The sequence below is a fragment of the Lithobates pipiens genome, unplaced genomic scaffold (genome assembly GCF_037356315.1).
Source record: "Lithobates pipiens isolate NorthernLeopardFrog02 unplaced genomic scaffold, aLitPip1_a1.2 Scaffold_18, whole genome shotgun sequence".
In the NCBI taxonomy this organism is placed as follows: Eukaryota; Metazoa; Chordata; class Amphibia; order Anura; family Ranidae; genus Lithobates; species Lithobates pipiens.
Window position 1 is genome coordinate 146387539 of NW_027507758.1, and position 23093 is coordinate 146410631.

The 23093-nt window shown below is 43.8% G+C and overlaps 1 protein-coding gene across 2 annotated transcripts in view; it reads right to left on the bottom strand.

Moving 5' to 3' along the window:
- The window catches only part of SIPA1L2 (signal induced proliferation associated 1 like 2), a 329734-nt gene that overhangs the window by 144631 nt on the left and 162010 nt on the right, over positions 1-23093 (bottom strand). For both annotated transcript variants that reach the window (XM_077486232.1, XM_077486231.1), the window contains exon 9: positions 22026-22300. In XM_077486232.1, the coding sequence (XP_077342358.1) occupies positions 22026-22300 (275 nt within the window). The remainder of the gene's footprint in view (positions 1-22025; positions 22301-23093) is intronic.

Here is a 23093-nt window from a genome sequence, read left to right on the forward strand (position 1 = left end):
TTTTCAGTCTCAATTGTAGAAAAAGAAAATGGAAGATCAGTAACACAGTCTGACATTGCAATTGCAGAGGAGAAAATTCACACCTCCCTAATGTCACAGTTTTATTTTACCAGCTAATGCTATGATACATCATGGCACTCTATTTCTCAACAAATATTTGAAAAAGTGAGAACAGAGATGTGGCATTTTCAGTGACAGCTATGATAGCGACAGAAATGGAACTTCAGTTTCTACATCATAGAATTCACTTCCGGTGGCCTAACTACATTTTTGTAAAAAATAAACTGCTACACGGTAAAATTTTAAGTATATTGTTTTATGTGATCATATCCATTTAGACTAAATTAAATCCAATTATTGACAAACAGCACATGCTGTCAGTGGGTCCTGCTATCTTGTCACATCCAACCATAATCAATAAGAGGCTGAAAAGTATTAAAGAACCCTTCATAAAACATCGAAGGATTTACGATTCCCTGTTGTTTGTGCTTCTTGTGGTAAGAACCACTACCTTGATGTTGTGGCTAATGATAGATTAATCTGTCAGTGAACCCTTATTAAATATGACAGCTTGTACTTTGTGTTTACAAAAAGCAAGATGTTAAAAAAAAACACCCTTTGGATAGAGAAGGGTAAGAAATACCGTCAGGTTCTAAAAAATATGTAAACCCAACATTTCATATTCCTGATGTACTTGTATGAAAAAAATCTTTTTACTGCTTCTTTTGTGTGAAATCCCTGGTGTCCTTGACAGTCTCTCTGCTTTCCTATTAATAACTGACCACGCTAGGCATGAGAACAGTGGTCAGTTCTCTAGCTGTGCTGGGAACTCAACCTGCTCTCCTCCAATGATCAGACTTCTCCTGACATGCTCCCCCACACCCCCCTCCTGCACAGCCATGCATTGGGAAGACTGGGGTGCTGCTGTTTTTCCTCCCTGAGCTCCTTATGCAGCTGAAAACAGAGATCATGTGGTCACTTATTAAAAAAAAATTAAAAAAGGTATTTATAATGGTTTTATTATCTATAAACAAATGTTTTGGCTATCATTTCTATTTTAAACTGAATGGGTTGTTTTACAAGGTGAGTGTTTACATATAATTTAACTGCTGTCCAGGACTCGCCATTTCGTGACCACATGTTAACATCCCTTTGCTTTATCTTTGGGGATATCAGACTATACCACAGCAGTTATTCAGACTTTTGCAGCGACACTGAGGATTCTTGAAACAATGAAGGATCAGTAGATCCTGTTCGCTTTTCAAAAAAAAGGTTAAGGTCTTTCTGTTTCCAAAGCTGAACCTATTGCAGATGTCTTTCTCCTTTGGCTTGGTGGTTTCTCAAAGAAAGCACCTGAGCCATTACTTGGTCCTTTTTTTCTTTTCTGTGTACATTATACAAAACATGTCCCATGCAGTTTACATTCCATCTCCTTTGCAGAGCTACCTGATAAGGGACAATGTAACTTTTTTTTTTTTTCACAAAAAGAGGGACAATGTAACTCTTATGTGCATGGGCAGGAGTTACATCATTAGTGGCTGAAGAAGCATGGCACCTTGAAAAGGCAACAAAGGAGATGGGTTCAGTGGAGAATGGAGCAATGATTGACAGCATAGATCTGTCAGAGCTTGAGGAGGGCTCATATGTAAGGTAAGAATGCCATAATGTACAAGTATGCATACGGGCAGGGCTTCCTTGCCCTGCACGTAGGGGTACCTCTCTTTTGTGTGCTCATCAATGCCCAGGAACAGGCAGGGCCACGTTCATGTGGAAGTTAACAATATGGTGGTACTCTGTCCTCCTCTGTGAAGCACCATGCCACTATACACCTTTCCCAATGTATGATGCATTTAGGAGGGACACCCTGAGCCCATGCCCTCTCCACCAGTCCAGCATACCTTTGTTTCCTCAGTCCCAGTGACAAAATGGGGTCCTACCGTGCAGACCTTATACGTGCTCACAATTAACTCCTTCTTTCTCCCATACAATGAGGCTAGGTATATGGGCTTTCCATGCCTTGAGTTTGGTCACGGTTACTTTTGTGGGAACCAGTTGTTACGAAGGGAACCAAAATACCAACCCCCTCACTACTGGAGGACCTGTCACCTTCACAAGGTACCACACTTATTGACCGGCTGCTATACATTTCCACCAGTTCTTGCTGTGTCTCCAAAAACACATTTTCTGCTGAGCTAACCCTTTGTAATGGCCTTGCTTCATACCCCATGTGTGCTTTACAGGCCCTGTTCCTTCAATATACCAGGTACCACCATGAACCCCTTTAAAGTAACATCAGAATAGGCTCAAGAACAGTTCAAGAACTTTAACTAAAGCATTTCAAGAGCATTATAGCATTAAAGTGCAACTCAGTCCAATCTCTAGCAAACTACTTTTGACTATCCAGGCTTACCTGAAAAGGTGGGATCCCATAAGGCTAGTATCAATAACTGGTAGAGTCCCTGAGAAGGCAGATGAAGGCTACATTACTCTGGGTGGCACAAACCGCCCAGGTCTCATGCGGTCCCGCTTAAAAAAAAAAGCCCTGTACCCCTGCCTTCCCCATGTATATATATTTACTGGGAAGATAGGCAGGGCCCAAAAAACCTGAGCAGCCTAAAGCTTACTTGCTATCACAGAATATTACACTTGAAGGCACCAGCCTACATGAACATACTTTCAAATTATTAAAAGGTTTACCAACTTTTCTGCCACTTTAAATTAGTCCCATGACCTTTTTGGCTGGGCATATTCATGGCAATTTTTCGCAAACCATTTCAATCAGCGCTTAATCTCAAAAGAGCCTCCGATATAAGGATATATATAAGCTGTTGGGTTTTGGTCGCATTGATCTGTTGGATTTGCGTTGAAAATGAAGGATGGCTGAAAGTGGCTAGAGTTACTAGAGAAATTAAAAAGCGCGCAGCCAGCATATGGGTTAGCTAAAAGCTGCATGTGAAAAGTTTTTTGTTTGGCTTGACATACAGTCTGATGTGTTAATTAATGAGAGTGTCATGGGGGAAATTCTAGCGCTAGAAATTTTGAATACCCATATCTTGATTTGCTTTGAGACATTTTACAACATAAAACATGAAAGTACCGTAATATCTGAAACAGTGAGTCTCAAAGGCCTTACATGCTTGTCCCAGATGAGAAGCGTTACCTTTTTCTATACATCATCAGCAAAAACTAAATGCAATGTGAGAAGTAACTCTTAATGTAACTATTAAACCAATTTTACTTACTGTACAGTATATTTAGCAAAACTTAACACACAAAAAATGGAACGTGTTGGCAAGGAAATCTCTCATTCTTTGTAGGCACTACTTGTAGGTTAAGATTCGCTGATCTACCACATGGTATAAGAAAACAAACTAATTTCTAAGTGACACTGTCATGACTAAATAAGGAGGCTGCCATTGGTGGACTCCTTAAAAAATGCTAGTTGCTTGCCTGTGCGTGACTTTAAGTGAATGTAAACCCTAACAATAAACTTCTCTTAGTTCAGAGAAATTACCGCTCCAGTTGATAGCCCCGTGTTCACACCACCCTTGTGTTTCAGGAGATGAAGGGTGCTGTCTCAGCAAAAATGATAACAAGAAAAATAGAGTAGGACAGCTGCCTTTATTGATAAAACTTAGTCCATATACCAACAGAAGCACAGGTACAGATGATATCTGATGTGTTTTGCACCATTAGTGGCACTTAGTCATATCTGTAGGACCACTGACCCCAATCTATCTTTTATACACATAAATCACTGGTCACCTGACCAATTGTATCTAATCTAGATTGCGGTCAGGTGTGGTCCTCAAGAACTTTCACACACATGAAGAGGAGGAGTGGGCGTGGAGGCGATCTGAGTAGACAATATGTAAGTGGATTAACCCATGTAGGGGAGAAAATGGTAATACATGTAATACAATACATACAATATGTAATACATACACTAACTTGGCTCAGATGAATTTTGTTTGAGCCAAACTAAAAATGCAAAACAAAATACAGAGTAGCAGAAGTGCGGATGCAAACACACACTATGTTTAAAGCAAAGATGATGCTGCTTACTGTATGAAGTCTATCTTACAAAAACAGCCAGGTGCAGTTAGCTTTGTCATCCTCTGTCTCCCTCACTGCTCCCCACTGATAATCCACCCCCTGCAAGGACACCAATCTGTGTAGCTGCCGCCCATATGTGTCACAAATCGAGTTACGGGTATGTGTAGGGCTCCTACTTTCCCCCACTCACTCCCCAGGATCCATGAAAGAGCTAGCTCTGTATAAGTTAATAACTATTTCCCACACACACTTAAAGAGACATGCGTACCATCCACAGAAGAGCCCCACCACAAGCCTGCCAACTCTAACCTTAAGACACCAGGTACACATGACACCACCATCTAGGGGTATCCTACTCAGTAACACTTATGCCCCGTACACACGAGAGGACTTATGTCCGACAGACTTCCAAAGGAGTTCCGCCGGAGTTCCGCCGGAGTTCTGACAGACTTTTCGGCCGAACGGACTTGGCCACACACGATCACACTAAACTCCGACGGATTCGAACGTGATGACGTACGACCTGACTCGAATAAGGAAGTTCATAGCCAGTAGCCAATAGCTGCCCTAGCGTCGGTTTTAGTCCGTCGGAGTAGCATACACACGAGCGGAGTTTTCGAAGGGGACCGGGTCCGGCGGAGTTCCTTCGGGAAAATTTGAAGCATGCTTCATTTCTAAAGTCCGTCAGACTTTGGCGAATCAAAAGTCCGTTGCAGCCCACACACGATCGGATAGTCTGACGGACTCGGTCCTTCGGACTTTGGATGTTGAAAAGTCCGCTCGTGTGTACGGGGCATTACACGTACCTGCACATGGGGTATCATTATAGATAGTGTACTCAAGAACATTATCATTGAGCCTAACTTCACTCACTAATAGATATCTCACTTTAAACTTGATGTAAAACTGTAGCAGTTTAGTTAATGTGTCCAGTTATAAACCAGTGTTTTTTTTACTTGGTTCTGAAACATTAAAGTGTTTTATTGTTTGATGCTAAGTCTGGCACTATTTACCTGCTTTGACATAATACATTTATTTAACCTCAGAACACGCACATAGAAAAAGAAAAAAACTGCGCTCAACACCAATAATTGTGGACAAATTATTATCAACATAAACTAAATGTATCTACAGGCCGCAGCTCATGTGGGATACACACACTAGAAATAGCAAAAAAACTGTTAAAGAGCTGCGCCAACTAAAATAATATATGTAAAAAAATGTATATAACCCTTAAAGCACTCAATATTCATCATTGGATTACTTCCCAAAAGCACAAAGGTTTTTTCTTATCCTTAGACGCGGAGAAGGCATTCGATAGAGTGAACTGGGACTACATGATGGAAACCCTACACATGATTGGACTCCCCCCCCCCGCCAGATGCTTAATTATATCAGTCTATTATATTCAGTTCCAACGGCCAAGGTTCAAGTTAACGGTCACCTATCGAATGCCTTCTCCATCACGAACGGTACACGTCAAGGCTGTCCACTATCCCCTCTGATCTTTGTGCTCACTCTTGAACCTCTTCTACGCAATATTAGAGACAACCCCGACATAAAGGTCATAGAGATCAGAGGATCCACGTTTAAAATGGCAGCATTTGCTGATGACATACTTATGTTTCTATCTGAACCCTTGACGTCTATCCCTAATCTGCTTCAAATTTTAGACCACTTTAAAAAATTATTAAATCTCCAGATAAACTTCTCCAAACTAACGCCCTAAATATCTCTCTACCCGCAGAACTATATAAGCTATGTCAAATTAACTTTGCCTTTAAGTGGACATGTAACAGTCTCACATATCTAGGTATACAATTACCCACATCATTGACAAACTTATACTCAGAGAATTACTTGCCTCTCTTACGTAACATTAAACGTGACCTTGCCAACTGGTCTATCGGAGTCTTTTCCTGGTTTGGCAGAGCTGCTATTATGAAGATGAACATCTTACCTAGAATACTGTACCTTTTTCAAACGCTTCCAATTAAACTACCAAACTCATACTACCTACCTGTCAACTGACCAGAATTATAGATTGGAATTTTCACCCCGCACAAAAAGCATGGGTCAAAGTGGAAGACTCGCTATCCTCAATACCGATAGCCCAAACTCCTTGGTTACACAGGAAACACATCCCTCCAGAATACGAGGGTCATCCAATTATATCCCCGACACTGAACACCTTCCGACAACTCTGCGACAAATTCCACCTCTCCTCTATCATGGAACCCATGACTCCGCTTAGAATGAATCCTGCATTCATACCCGGTATGCAACCCTCTTTTCTACTAGACGTCTGGCCACACGACACGGTCCGGGCTGAACATTTTTTTGACACCAACCGCCCACTTCCTTTGATGCCCTAGTGCTCAAACTAAACGGCACAAATTTTTTACCATGGACATATCAACAAATTAGGATTTCTAAACATAAGCGTCAAAACCTATGATTGGACGAGACCAAAAACCCCCTTTGAGGTAATGTGTCTGAAAAACGAACCACAAAGGCACTTAATCTCTTTCTCATATAATCTTCTATTCCCCAACCAGACCCTTTCTGAGCATTGGGCTACAGATAAATGGTAAAAAGACCTTTCGCTTAAGGCCGCGTACACACGGGCGGACTGTCTGCCCAACTTAGTCCGCTGAACAGTGTTTCAGCGGACAATCCGCTCGTGTGTGGGCTTCAGTGGACTTTTTCAGCGGACAGTCTGACGAACAAAGTCTTACGGAATTTCCGTAAGACAGTCCGTTCAAACTTGGTTTTGTCCGTCCAAACTTGGTTTCAGCGGACAGTCCGCTCGTGTGTAGGCAAGTTGGACGGACTAAGTATGGCGCATGCTCAGAAAGGGTTTACACGGCCGAAGGTTGCATTGCAGTGTATAGGACGTCGTTTTTCTAGTCCCGTCGTACGTGCTGTACACGTCATCACGCACGCTTTCAGCGGACTGTCTGCTCATCGTGTGTGGTCAAGTCCGTTCATGCTAATTTTGAACGGACTGTCTGTCGGATTGTCTGCCGAACTTAGTTGGGCAGACAATCCGCCCGTGTGTACGCGGCCTAAGGTTACGGAGAAAAATTGGACGCATATCTATACAGTGGTGCATGAAGGATCCCTGAATGTTTATGCTCAAGAGAATGCATTCAAACTATTGTCCCGATGGTATAGAACACCATCTAAATTGCATTACATATACCCAACCATTTCCCCACTCTTTTGGTGCTGCAATATGGAGTTTGGATCTCTAATTCACATATGGTGGTCATGTCCCAAAATCCAACCATTTTGGAGGGAAGTACATAACATTACCCAACAAGTGACAGTAAAAATATCCCTGCGCTATCGTAAATATAATCTACCTAAAACCAAATTAGGGTTGCAGCAGAACACCGACAGAGGTATAGACCCTACCACTGAAAAGTATAACGCAAAATCAAATAGATGGTGCTGCGCTCCCTTAAATCAATAAGTTAAATGAATTAATCTATAAAAACGTGAACAAATAAATAAATGTACATAAAGTATCAGTGAATAGACTCTGATTAACGTTAGACATGTGCAGAGTAAAATATTTCGTTTCGGAATTTCGTTTTCGTCTGAAAACTTAATTTATTTAGTTACTCCGGAAATTCGTTTTTATTTATTTCGTTTTTCGTTCAAAAATTGCATTCGTCCGAAAATCCACATGAATCACGGTCGAATCTGTCTTTGAAGGCTTATGGTGTCTGTCGAATGTATAAAGAAGATTCGACGGAGCTAGTATATAGCATACTTTAGAACCCTATTAAAGTCTATGGGACTCCAACGTTCAAAATCTAAAGTGCTCATTTTAAAGGCTAATTTGCAAGTTACTGTCCTAAAAAGTGTTTGGGGACCTGGGTCCTGCCCCAGGGGACATGGATCAATGCAAAAAAAAGTTTTAAAAACGGCCGTTTTTTCGGGAGCAGTGATTTTAATAATGATTAAAGTGAAACAATAAAAGTGTAATATTCCTTTAAATTTCGTAGGGGGGGTTGTCTATAGTATGCCTGTGAAGGGGCGCATGTTTCCCGTGCTTAGAACTGTCCCTGCACAAAGTGTCATTTATGCAGGAAAAAAAGTCCTTTAAAATCACTCGCAGCTATTATGAATTGTCGGCTCCCGTAATACAGAGAACACTCATTGAAAGTCATTGATAAAAAAATAAATAAATAAATTTAAAAAAAAAGCGTGGGGGTCCCCCAAATTCAATTACCAGGCCCTTCAGGTCTGGTATGGATATTAAGGGGAACCCTGCCTCAAATTTAAGAAAACATTTGACGTGGGGTTCCCCCTAAATATCCATAACCAGACCCTTCAGGTCTGGTATGGATATTAAGGGGAACCCCGCGTCAAATTTTAAAAAAAATTGACGTGGGGTTCCCCCTAAAAATCCATACCAGACCCTTTATCCGAGCATGCAACCTGGCAGGCCGCAGGAAAAGAGGGGGGGACGAGAGAGCGGCCCCCCTCCCTCCTGAACCGTACCAGGCCACATGCCGTCAACATTGGGAGGATGCTTTGGGGGTCTGTGACCCCTCAAAGCACCTTGTCCCCATGTTGATGAGGACAAGGGCCTCATCCCCACAACCCTGGCCGGTGGTTGTGGAGGTCTGCGGGCGGGGGGCTTATCAGAATCTGGAAGCCCCCTTTAACAAGGGGACCCCCAGATCCCGGCCCCCCCCCTGTTTGAAATGGTAAGGGGGTACAAAAGTACCCTTACCATTTCACAAAGAAAGTGTAAAAAATGGTTAAATAAAACAAACACACTTTTGAAAAATTCCTTTATTAAAAATAAAAAAATAAAAAAAAGATTCCAGAGGTGGTAATCCACTCTTGCTATCCAGCGACGGACGATCATCTCTCCAGCGATGTCTAATCTCATCCAGCGCAGCGATCCATCCTTCTTCTGTCTCCGTGGAGGAGACACTGCAAGGATTCCGGCGGCTGACGTTTCTTATATACGGAGGGCAGGGCCACCCGTCACCTGACCCCGCCCCCCTCTGACGCAAGGGGAAACCCGGGGTTCCCCGTGACGTATAGGTGACCCCGCCCCCCTCTGATGTAACGGAAACCTGCCTGTGTTACATCAGAGGGGTGCGGGGTCACCCATACGTCACAGGGAACCCCGGGTTTCCCCTTGCGTCAGAGGGGGGCGGGGTCAGGTGACGGGTGGCCCTGCCCTCCGTATATAAGAAACGTCAGCCGCCGGAATGCCTGCAGTGTCTCCTACACGGAGACAGAAGAAGGATGGATTTGCTGCGCTGGATGAGATGAGACATCGCTGGAAGGATGACTGTCCGTCGCTGGATAGCAAGAGTGGATTACCGCCGCTGGAATCTTTTTTTATTTTTTTATTTTTAATAAAGGAATTTTTCAAAAGTGTGTTTGTTTTATTTAACCATTTTTTACACTTTCTTTGTGAAATGGTAGGGGTACTTTTGTACCCCCTTACCATTTCAAACGGGGGGGCGGGATCTGGGGGTCCCCTTGTTAAAGGGGGCTTCCAGATTCTGATAAGCCCCCCGCCCGCAGACCTCCACAACCACCGGCCAGGGTTGTGGGGATGAGGCCATTGTCCTCATCAACATGGGGACAAGGTGCTTTGAGGGGTCACAGACCCCCAAAGCATCCTCCCAATGTTGACGGCATGTGGCCTGGTACGGTTCAGGAGGGAGGGGGGGCCGCTCTCTCGTCCCCCCCTCTTTTCCTGCGGCCTGCCAGGTTGCGTGCTCGGATAAAGGGTCTGGTATGGATTTTTAGGGGGAACCCCACGTCAATTTTTTTTTAAATTTGACGCGGGGTTCCCCTTAATATCCATACCAGACCTGAAGGGTCTGGTTATGGATATTTAGGGGGAACCCCACGTCAAATTTTTTCTTAAATTTGAGGCAGGGTTCCCCTTAATATCCATACCAGACCTGAAGGGCCTGGTAATTGAATTTGGGGGACCCCCATGCTTTTTTTATTTATTTATTTATTTATTTATTTTTTTATCAATGACTTTCAATGAGTGTTCTCTGTATTACGGGAGCCGACAATTCATAATAGCTGCCAGTGATTTTAAAGGACTTTTTTTCCTGCATAAATGACACTTTGTGCAGGGACAATTCTAAGCACGGGAAACATGCGCCCCTTCACAGGCATACTATAGACAACCCCCCCCCCTACGAAATTTAAAGGAATATTACACTTTTATTGTTTCACTTTAATCATTATTAAAATCACTGCTCCCGAAAAAACGGCCGTTTTTAAAACTTTTTTTTGCATTGATCCATGTCCCCTGGGGCAGGACCCGGGTCCCCAAACACTTTTTAGGACAGTATCTTGCAGAATCTTTTCTCTCTGTCAAATCTTTTTTCTCTGTCGAATATTTTCTCTATATAATCTTGGACTAATAGAGGTAAGGTTAGGCACATTCGAACACAGGTTCTATAGACACAGATTGTTGTCAGAGTCATGTCAAATCTCCTATTCTATATCGAACTGTTGTAACAATGAAAATGAAAATAAAGCATTTATTTATGTCGGATCTTTCGTTTTTCGGATTTTGTGCTTTCGTTATCGTTTGTCAAAACGAAAACGAAAATAGCTGAAATTCGGACGAAAATGCATTCGGACGAAAACGAATGCACATGTCTAATTAACGTGACCAATCGTGATCGGTGATTAAAGTGACTAGTGCAAGCAAGAGTTACAATATAAAATAAATATATATATGTGCAAAACCTAAAAATCGCATCAACCAAAACAAGGTTGCATAAAAACACACGGTGATGGCGATGAATACAGATAAGTAAAATATCTCACAGAGTGTATGTACAATATCAAAAAGAAACTCAATAGTAGTGAATCACTCAGTTAGGGTGGCCCCTTACCTTACTGCTGTAAGGTAAACAGCATATGGAGACCAGGGTCTCAGATGGTAAAAGGGCACACCGCTTTTACCATCTGAGACCCTGGTCTATATATGCTGTTTACCTTACAGCAGTAAGGTAAGGGGCCACCCTAACTGTTACGTGCGGGACACTGAAGAGACACTAGAGTGTGCACATTTGGCGTTTTGTTGCACCTGTTACTACGAGAAGCACTTTATGGATCCTATGTCACCTTTAATTTATTTCGCAGTTTAAGAGACTTATTTATTTCGAATTGCACTGAGTGATTCACTACTATTGAGTTTCTTTTTGATATTGTACATACACTCTGTGAGATATTTTACTTATCTGTATTCATCACCATCACCGTGTGTTTTTATGCAACCTTGTTTTGGTTGATGCGATTTTTAGGTTTTGCACATATATATATTTATTTTATATTGTAACTCTTGCTTGCACTAGTCACTTTAATCACCGATCACGATTGGTCACGTTAATCAGAGTCTATTCACTGATACTTTATGTACATTTATTTATTTGTTCACGTTTTTATAGATTAATTCATTTAACTTATTGATTTAAGGGAGCGCAGCACCATCTATTTGATTTTGCGTATTACCCAACAAGTAACCACATCCTCCCTAGAATACTCCCCGGCACAAATGTTATTACACCTCCCCTCTCCCACACGCTCATACCTAAGATCCTTGACCATGCACATGATCATGGCTGCGAACATGTGTATACCCAACAGGTGGAAATCCACTGAACCGCCATCCCTCAAAGAGTGGATCATACGTATAAATAAAACGGCAGTTATGGAGGAACTTATCCACCAGGCGAAAGAAACCCTGCCTAAATTCACGCAAACGTGGACCTGCTGGATACATTTCCGTATGACGGCGGCATATCGTAGGATCCTCACATGACTGCTTAATAGGACATCCTGGTAACTTACAGATGCTTTCTGATTGACCTTTTTTTTTACAAACACACATGCTGATCTCGACCTTCCCTTTCTTTTCCCTCTTATATCTTCCAAACTTAGCTTATCTCCACGTTATATAGAACCCGTATTCTCTCTCAAAACCCCTATAAATAAATATATATTTTCCTCATGGACTCCTTAGAAATATGTTCGAATACTAAGCTGTCTTTATGCCTGGCTTAAACTATGTCCAAACTATTGATCTCTATATCCTTTCAATGTTCTATAATTTGATTACTGATCTAACTCTTTAGATATATGATTTCTGCATCTACAGTGACCTACATCGTATATGATAATAACAAAGCCAGACCTACTGTAATCATTTCAACATTGTATTTTGTTAAGTATATTTCTTGATTGTTCCTTGTAACAAGCGGCTGTGTCTGCAACTGTTGATCTTTTCTCTGTTATGTATTTTAAAACTTCAATAAAAATGTTGTAAAACAAAAAAATGTATATAAATTGTATATCAATTCATTCGATCGTATATATAAGTCCATATCAGTAGAAATCAACCGCTGGTATTGGCTTTTCTATACAGATCATTAATCCCAAAACTGAAAGGGTTAAAAAATGAAAAAACACAGTCCACTCTGGATAATCCTGTTTAAACACCACGGCGACTCCACACAGGTGAATAAGTGAAAAAGAGCCTGACCATGTGTTAGTCTGTGGCCTAATTTATGTGTATTATTATATCATGTTGATCTACTAACACTTAAGTTATCCAGATGTGAGCGGCCCCCTATCTCTAACTGGGTGTGTCAGTGGGGACCAAGCAGTTTTAAGACACTCGTGGCAGAACAGAGGTCCCATCATCGGCAACAGCTCCTGCAGGGGTAGGCGCTACACTGGCCCAAAGTACAGGGCCAGATTAAGAACATCATGGGCCTGGTGCTGAGGATTTTGGTGGGGCCTTTTATAAACAATAACTAAATAAAAATGCTAACTATTTTTTGATGATGAGAGAGAGAGAAAGACAGAGAGAGAGAAAGGGGATGAAAGAGGTGTGAGGGGTAAGGGAGGGAGGATGAGAGAGAAAGGGGGGATGAGAGAAAGAGGGGATGAGAGAAAGAGGATGCACATGAGGATGTGTGGGAGTGACATCAGTGCAGCCTGGCCAAGGCAAGTGACTGAAGGCACAGAACCCAGAAGGAAGACCAGGTGAAGATGGAAGTGCCCGGGCCCCGCTGGAATGATCACAGCACAGCACTGGAGGGCTCAGTCTGACAATTTAAGTGTGCCCTAATGTGCTAATATGCTGGGCATACTCGTACATTATGGCATAACCTACCCCAGGGCCTCTAAAAAGTAGTAATTTTAGAAAAGTTTACTACTGCTTTAATATCACAGGAGCCTCTCATGGGGCCCCTACTTACCCTGTGGCCCTTGGGCAGGGCCTAAGTGCATAGTTGTCAACATTTGAAAAATAATTTCAGGGACACTTTTTTCTACAAGTGCTATATTTAGAGTAGCTGACATCCCCTGTGTTCCTCTATATATTACAATAGTAATTACAAAATTAAATAAGTACTAATAATGGGGCAGAACAAATATGAGGACTGTGAGATTTCCTTTAGTTGAACTGACAAAAGTGTGCCCATTCTAGAGCTGGTAACATTGAGGATATTCAGCATAATTTTAAAGAACAGTTTTTGTGGGTAAGAGGCATAGGGGAGGAGTATGTATGGTGGGAAGTATGTGCAGGTGAGGGAGAGGAATGTGGAGGGTCTAGCAGTGGGCACTATGTACAGGAGAGGAGTGTGAGGGGTATGACAGTGGGCAGTATGCACAGCAGAAGAGTGTAGAGGGTATGACATTGGGCACTAAGTACAGGAGAGGAGTGTGGAGGGTATGCCAGTGAGTAGTATGTACAGGAGAGGAGTGTTGGAGGTATGACAGTGGGCACTATGTATAGGAGAGGAGTTTGGAGGGTATGACAGTGGGCACTATGTATAGGAGAGAAGTGTTGGAGGTATGACAGTAGGCACTATGTACAGGAGAGGAGTGTGGAGGGTATGACAGTGAGTAGTATGTACAGGAGAGGAGTGTGAAGGGTATGACAGTGGGCACTATGTATAGGAGAGAAGTGTTGGAGGTATGACAGTGGGTACTATGTATAGGAGAGGAGTGTGGAGGGTATGACAGTGAGTAGTATGTACAGGAGAGAAGTGTGGAGGGTATGATGGTGGGCACTATGTATAGGAGAGGAGTGTGGAGGGTACAACAGTGGGCACTATGTACAGGAGAGAAGTGTATGACAGTGGGCACTATGTACAGGAGAGGAGTGTGTAGGATATGACAGCGGGCGTTATGTATAGGAGAGAAGTGTTGGAGGTATGACAGTGGGCACTATGTATAGGAGAGGAGTGTGGAGCAGTGGCGGCCCGCCCATAGGGGGCGCCCCGGCGCCGCCCCCCCCCCCTCCAGGCAGTCACAAAAAAATAAAAAATAAAATATATTTTTTTTTAAATGGCCCTTTAAAAAAAAAAAAAATGAAAAAAAGTCCTTAAGTGCACTGTGTACGAGCGCCGGACACAGTGCAGCGCTGGACACAGTGCACTATGTGAAGCGCCACGTCAACGCAATCACAAGATTGCAGACGCGGCGCTTCATTTGCGGGGTTTTAACCCGCCTTGTGGCGCAATTAAAAGTGCCGATCTGCATCCGCCCGGCGCCCATAGGTTTACTATGCTATGGGCTTTGAGTGACAGACTAGTTAGTCTGTCACTTCCGGTCTTCCCCTGTGTCAGACCAGTGCGCCGAGCGGAGGAGCAGAGGAGCAGAGGAGTGAACTCCTGCGCTATGAAACAACAACAAGGTAGATGCTGGAAATCCACAGGAGGGGGGCAGAGCTGAATGATTCCACTGACAGCCAAACGAGGCACAGCAACACCAGTGGAGATATTAGAATCACTGACAATCACACAAGGCCAGTCTCCTTATTTCTACAGGATGGATGGAGGGGGAGGTTTTACACAGGCTGTGTGTTTATCAAGTGCTGATCGTCACAATGCTTCTATTATCTCCACTGGTGTTGCTGTGTCTTGGTTTGGCAGTGTCAGTGGAGGCTCTGGTGAAACACACAGCCCATATAAAGCCTCCCCCCACCCACCCACCCCTCTGTCCCTGATTCATGCCACCCACCATCTCTCTGTCCCTGATCCCTGATCCATCCCACCCACCCACCATCCCTCTGTCCCTGATTCATCCCACCCACCAGCTCTCTGTCCCTGATCCATCCCACCCACCCACCATCCCTCTGTTCCTGATTCATCCCACCCACCAGCTCTCTGTCCCTGATCCATCCCACCCACCCACCATCCTTCTGTCCCTGATCCATCCCACCCACCATCTCTCTGTCCCTGATCCCTGATCCATCCCACCCACCCACCATCCCTCTGTCCCTGATTCATCCCACCCACCAGCTCTCTGTCCCTGATCCATCCCACCCACCCACCATCCCTCTGTCCCTGATTCATCCCACCCACCAGCTCTCTGTCCCTGATCCCTGATCCATCCCACCCACCAACCATCCTTCTGTCCCTGATCCATCCCACCCACCATCTCTCTGTCTCAGATCCATCCCACCCACCCACCATCCTTCTGTCTCAGATCCATCCCACCTACCATCTCTCTGTCCCTGATCCATCCCACCATCCTTCTGTCCCTGATCCATCCCACCTACAATCTCTCTGTCCCTGATCCATCCCACCCACCATTTCTCTGTCCCTGATCCATCCCACCAACCACATCTCTGTCCCTGATCCATCCCACCCACCATCTCAATGTCCCTGATCCATCCCACCGTCCTTCTGTCCCTGATCCATCCCACCTACCATCTCTCTGTCCCTGGTCCATCCCACCCACCATCTCTCTGTCCCTGATCCATCCCACCAACCATATCTCTGTCCCTGATCCATCCCACCCACCATCTCTCTGTCCCTGATCCATCCCACCAACCATACAGTGGTGTGAAAAAGTGTTTGCCCCCTTACTCATTTCCTGTTCCTTTGCATGTTTGTCACACTTAAGTGTTTCAGAACATCAAACCAATTTAAACAATAGTCAAGGACAACACAAGTAAACACAAAATGCAATTTGTAAATGAAGGTGTTTATTATTAAAGGTGAAAAAAAATCCAAACCATCATGGCCCTGTGTGAAAAAGTGATTGCCCCCTAAACCTAATAACTGGTTGGGCCACCCTTAGCAGCAACAACTGCAACCAAGCGTTTGCGATAACGTGCAATGAGGCTTTTACAGCGTCCTGGAGGAATTTTGGCCCACTCATCTTTGCAGAATTGTCCTAATTCAGTTACATTAGAGGGTTTTCGAGCATGAACGGCCTTTTTAAGGTCATACCACAACATCTCAATAGGATTCAGGTCAGGACTTTGGCTAGGCCACTCCAAAGTCTTCATTTTGTTTTTCTTCAGCCATTCGGTGGTGGACTTGCTGGTGTGTTTAGGATCATTGTCCTGCTGCAGAACCCAAGTTCGTTTCAGCTTGAGTACACGAACAGATGGTCGGACATTCTCCTTCAGGATCTCTTGGTAGACAGCAGAATTCATAGTTCCTTTTATCACGGCAAGTCTTCCAGGTCCTGAAGCAGCAAAACAGCCCCAGACCATCACACTACCACCACCATATTTTACTGTTGGTATAATGTTCTTTTTATGAAATGCAGTGTTCCTTCTATGCCAGATATACTTGGACACACACCTTCCAAAGAGTTCCACTTTTGTCTCATCGGTCCACAGAATGTTGTCCCAAAAGTCTTGGGGATCATCAAGATGTGTTGTGGAGAAATTGAGACGAGCTTTGATGTTCTTTTTGCTCAGCAGTGGTTTTCTCCTTGGAACTCTGCCATGCAGGCCATTTTTGCCCAGTCTTTTCCTGATGGTGGAGGCATGAACGCTGACCTTAACTGAGGCAAGTTCCTTGGACGTTGTTGTGGGGTCTTTTGTGACCTCTTGGATGAGTCGTCACTGCGCTCTTGGGGTAATTTTGGGCTGCCGGCCACTCCTGGGAAGGTTCACCACTGTTCCATGTCTTCGCCATTTGTGGATAATGACTCTCACTGTGGTTCGCTGGATTCCCAAAGCTTTGGAAATGGCTTTATAACCCTTTCCAGACTGATAGATCTCAATTACTTTCTTTCTCAATTGTTCCTGAATTTCTTTGGGTCTCGGCATGATGTGTAGCTTTTAGGTCCGGTTCACACAGCTGCGGGTGAGAGATCCGGATGTTATTCGCACCGCACTGCAGTGCAAATCACATCCGATCTCCGTAGAGATGCGAGTTCAGCCATACAGATAGTATGGCTGAATTCGCATCGCTCCCGCCGCAAACTCGCACGGGACCCTTTTTTTGGTCCACAGCAGAATCGGATCGCATGGGTGTTCACACCATGCGATCCGATTCCTGTGCGAGTGTGCAGATCGCACTGCGATATGCGGATGGATCTGGGGGTGTCATTAACATTTCATTGACACTCCCAGCAGTCCGCATAGGGCAGTGTGAACTGCCGGCGGGAGGCATGCGATGCGGGAAAACGCAGCGGATTTGCGGCGTTCCCGCATCGCTATGGTGTAAACCCAGCCTTAAGGATCTTCTGGTGGACCTTACTGTGTCAAGCAGCTCCTATTTAAGTGATGCCTTGATTGTGAACAGGTGTGGCAATAATCAGGCCTGGGTGTGGCTAGAGAAATTGAACTCAGGTGTGGACAACCACAGTTATAGTATGTTTTAACAAGGGGGGCAATCACTTTTTCACACAGGGCCATGATGGTTTGGATTTTTTTTCACCTTTAATAATAAACACCTTCATTTACAAATTGCATTTTGTGTTTACTTGTGTTGTCCTTGACTATGGTTTAAATTTGTTTGATGTTCCGAAACACTTAAAGCGGTAGTAAACCCGCAATTTTTTAATTTATTTTTTTAAACCTGCAAAGCAAAATGCATAATGAGCTAGTATGCACCGTATACTAGCTCATTATGAAATACTTACCTTAGAACGAGGCCCCGACATCTGGCCCGATCCACACCGAGGGAGCCGACATGCTCCCTCGGCGTCTCTTCCGGGTATCGCGGCTCCGGCGCTGTGAGTGGCCGGAGCCGCGATATCGTCACTCCCACGCATGCGCGCGGGAGATTTCAGTCCGGCCGCACGAGCGCTGCCGGATTTTCACGGAGAGAACCCCCTTGTGCGCATGCGCCGCTGCAGTCAGCGGCGCATACCGAGGGGAATATCTCCTAAACCGTACAGGTTTAGGAGATATTTTTTTTACCTACAGGTAAGCCTTATTATAGGCTTTCCTGTAGGTAAAAGTTAAAAAATTGACCATACAACCACTTTAAGTGTGACAAACATGCAAAGGAACAGGAAATGAGGAAGGGGGCAAACACTTTTTCACACCACTGTATCTCTGTCCCTGATCCATCCCACCCACCATCTCTCTGTCCCTGATCCATCCCACCGTCCTTCTGTCCCTGATCCATCCCGCCTAACATCTCTCTGTCCCTGGTCCATCCCACCAACCATATCTCTGTCCCTGATCCATCCCACCCACCATCTCATTGTCCCTGATCCATCCCACCATCCTTCTGTCCCTGATCCATCCCACCTACCATCTCTCTGTCCCTGGTCCATCCCACCCACCATCTCTCTGTCCCTGATCCATCCCACCCACCATCTCTCTGTCCCTGATCCATCCCACCAACCATATCTATGTCCCTGATCCATCCTACCCAACATCTCTATGTCCCTGATCCATCCCACCATCCTTCTGTCCCTGATCCATCCCACCCCTCTGTCCCCGATCCATCCCACCTATCCATCCCTCTGTCCCTGATCCATCCCACCCACCCATCCCTCTGTCCCTGATCCATCCCACCATCCTTCTGTCCCTGATCCATCCACCCATCCCTCTGTCCCTGATCCATCCCACCCACCCATCCCTCTGTCCATGATCCATCCCACCCACCATCCCCCTGTCCCTGATCCATCCCACCACCCCTCTGTCCCTGATCCATCCCTTTGTCTCTGATCCCATCCCACCCACCACTGATCCAACTCCCCACCCCACCTCCATCCCTCTGTCTCTGATCATCACCATCCCTCTGATCACACCACCAAAGGCAAACATGTAAGATATTGCATTATTGAAGTCACTAAATGTGATGACTGTATTTGTTTTATTTTATTAGGCTTTCTTGTACTTCATTGTCTGCGGTGACCTCTGCCTATTGCTGTTTCCCGAGCACCTTTTTTGTGTTTCCTGTTTTTTTCTCTCTGGTGAACGAGGAGTGTGGCTGGGCTGTCAGACATATTGATGTGTCATTAGAACCTGGTGTATAATGTAGAGCTTGGTATATGATGTACAGAGCCCTGTCTATAATGTAGAGCCTGGTATATGAAGTATAGAGCCCTGTGTATAATGTAGAGCCTTGTATATGATGTACTACAGGGGACGGAGTTGGTGGATTCTATAATGGGTGGGGCTTATGAGAAGTGGGATGGGTCAAAAGGGTGGGCGTGGTCTAGCGCCCCCCCATCTTAAAACTTCACCAGCCGCCACTGGTGTGGAGGGTATGACAGTGGGCACTATGTATAGGAGAGAAGTGTGGAGAGTATGACAGTGGGCACTATGTATAGGAGAGGAGGATGAAGTAACCTGGGAAGGAAAATGTAAAGGTCTGTGGAAGGATGTTTAGGGACTGTGTAGTGGTTAAGCGGGCCATACATGGATTGAAATTACACCAATTAAGCAGAGACCAGCCATAGTTGATATATGTATGGGCTAGCTCGTTTTACACAAGTCAACCTATTAACCGACTTGAGTACAACCAGCCTGTCAGATTTTCCCCAAAACAATCAGTGCTGCCAGCTACAGTTAGCAACTCTAATCATTGTATTCACTGGCAGAACACAATAGCACTGCGGGAGTGATTGCCCCAATCATAGGTCAGCAGGTGAGAGGGTGTGTGGGGACAGGCTGGGGAGAGATACTAGTCAGTCCCTGGGTTGGCACTGGTTAGTATCAGAGCCAGATACACACAGGTTACATACGCTATGATCGTTAGAGCGAGAGCAATAATTCTAGCACTAGACCTCCTCTGTAACTCTAAACATGTAAACTGTAAAAAAATGTAAAGCATTGCTTAGAATACAACAAAAAATCGTGCTAACTTTAGTGTTTTTTTTTATGAATGAAACAGTTTCTTTCCAAAAAAAAGTATGAAAAATTGCTGCGCAAATATCGTGTAACATAAAAAGTTGCAAAGACCACCATTTTATTCCATAGGGTGTCTGCTAAAACAATATATAATGCTTGGGGGTTCTAAATAATTTTGTAGCATAAAAAATGATGACTTTTACATGTAGAAGAGAAGTCTCAGAATGGGCCTGGGTGGTAAGGGGTTAATTATCATAAGTAATATACAAATAATTATTATGAGCTCTGCGAGCTCATCCTCTCGGTCTGCTGCAGAATGTTCCAGCTTGTATTTAAACTGGCCGCTCCTTATGTAGCTTCTGACAGGCGGCGCAAGCAGCCCTGTATCTCCGGAACCATAGATGATAGCAGCCCCATATTTTAACCAGTGTTGGAGTGGGTATTTAGCTACCTACCCCCCAAATTTGGGGTCTCTGTGACTCCTGATCGCCGAGCTACAATCCTTGAAGTCGATCTTTTTTTTTTTATTATTTTTTTTTTTTTGGGCAAATGGGCCTATCTTGAGAAAGGGGCCTGGAGCTGCAGCTCCAATAGCCCCTATGTTAATCCGGCCCTGCCAAAGTAAATGTTTAAACTAAGCCAATTTCTGGAGTTCTTCTTTATATAATTTTAAGGTAAAGACCAAGAGCAATCATATTTACAGTAGTATTACCCCTCAGCTATTATTTAATGTTCCCCCTAGATTAATTGTATTAGCTATACTTGCAAAGTTTTTTTTTAAATTTTGCTCCCAAACATCTTTGTTACCTTTTGACCACTGCAGTCATTCTCTGAGATACTTCCTTGAACATCCTGCTTGGGGAGCATACGCAGCGCACATCACACATGTGAGAGCCAATAACGGGAAAAACAGCTGTCAATCAGTGAGATGGTAAGCAGAACAGGGCTGTAGATTAAAGAGGAGGCTTTCTGTGCATGTTGATTCTTCACATGCAACTATGGCACCTACATATGTAACATTGGATATGATGGGATCTTCTAGTTCTATTGAGGGCATTAGGGATAACTTGAAACAGCAATTAAGCAAGCATGTCAGTGTTGCTACTACATTTAAATAAAGTATATGTAAACCCTCACCTTTTAAAAAACCCATTCAATTTAAAATTAAAATTAAAGGAAAACATTTGTGTATACATATAAAAAACGTAGCTGTATAAGGAGCTCAGAGAGCTGGGGGAGGAGAAATAGCGGCACACTTGTCTGTTTGAGTGAATGGTTGTGTCGGTGGTGGGGGCGTGTGTCAGGACAAGTCTGATCATTGGAGGAGAGCAGGCTGAGTTCCCAGCACAGCTAAAAAAAGTGACCATGCTGTGATGTAATGCCTAGTGTGGTCAGTTTTTGATAGGAAAGCAGAGGGACTGGCTGGAACACCAGGTATTTCACACAGAGGAAGTAATGTACATGACACAGCAGGCACATCTCAGAAATATGAAATGCTGGGTTTACATATTCTTTATTTAGTTTACGAGTTTAATAACATTCTAACGCTATGCTTGCTTGCTAAGCTTCAGGATAACAGGCAGGGAACTAATGTTTTCAAAGGACAGTTCAGCGTTGTCATCCTCTATAATTCTTACATGAGTTGCTTTAAAGTTTTACAGAAGAAAGGAAATGTCTAATACTGGAGTGACAATGACTTATCATAAATCAATATATTACTGTCAGACCTGTTCCACCTCTGTTACTACCTGTCTGTAGGTAGCGATGCATTGGCTAGGTTTTCTTTAGGAAAAAGAAAAGAAGTAAACATTATGTAAATAAAAAAAATAAAAAACAATTACTGCAAAAATTATAACCGAACTTAGAAGAATGTAACCATATGGAAACATACCTTCTTGGTGAGCCGTCTTCAAAAGGTTGTATAATCACCACTTTTACTGTCGATGAAGTACGAAGAAAGTCAATCATTTGTTCATGAGTCAGAGTTGCCACTGCCACTTTGCAGATCTCAACCAAACGACTTCCTTGCCGTAAACCAGCTTTCCATGCAAACCCAAAGGGTTCCACATCAGCAACAATTCCTTCGAAATTTACATGAAAGCCCAGCTGACCAAGACTGTTCCTCCTCAGGGTAATTTCTTTGGTTTCACAGCCTCTAGTGACTATCTAGAAATAAGAGAGAATAAAATGAAAGATATATATGCAATTAATTAACAGCAATCTAGACCTAGCATGTTGTATCCTCAATAGTCAGGGTGGTGGCAATTTTTAATAGACAACATAGAATGATTTAGGCTTAATTAAGAACTGACAACATGGTATGTGTGTCCTCCTTTAGCTCGCATTCACATTTATGCATTTCTTAGCTTGTTTCCCTATGCCCGACTATATGTTGCACTGTATCTGCACTATTATACTATGCAAATTTAAAGTCAAGGAATTGCATTGTGCAGATAGCTAATAACTGCATACAGTGCCTTGGAAAAAGTATTCATGCCCCTTGAAATTTTCCACATTTTGTCATGTTACAACCAAAAAGGTAAAAGTATTTTATTGGGATTTTATCTGGTAAACCAACACAAAGTGCCACATAATTTCAAATAAATATCTGAAAAGTGTTTTATGGGCATTTCTATTCAGCCCCCTTTACTCTAATACCCCTAACTAAAATCTAATGGAACCAATTGCCTTCGGAAGTCACCTAAATAGTAAATAGAGTCCACCTGTGTAATTCAACCACTTCAATACAGGGCACTTTTCCCACTTTCTGCCCAGGTCAGTTTTCAGCTTTCTGATGGGCAGTGATTGGCAGATGTGGTGGGCACCTCTGATGGGGCTGAGATGATAATCAATGTGCTGATTATCAGCGCAGACACCCCCCCCCCTTCCAGGAGAGCCACCGATCGTCTCTCCCTGTCAACGCAAACCGAGGGAAGCCATTTACTGGCGCTCCCTTCAT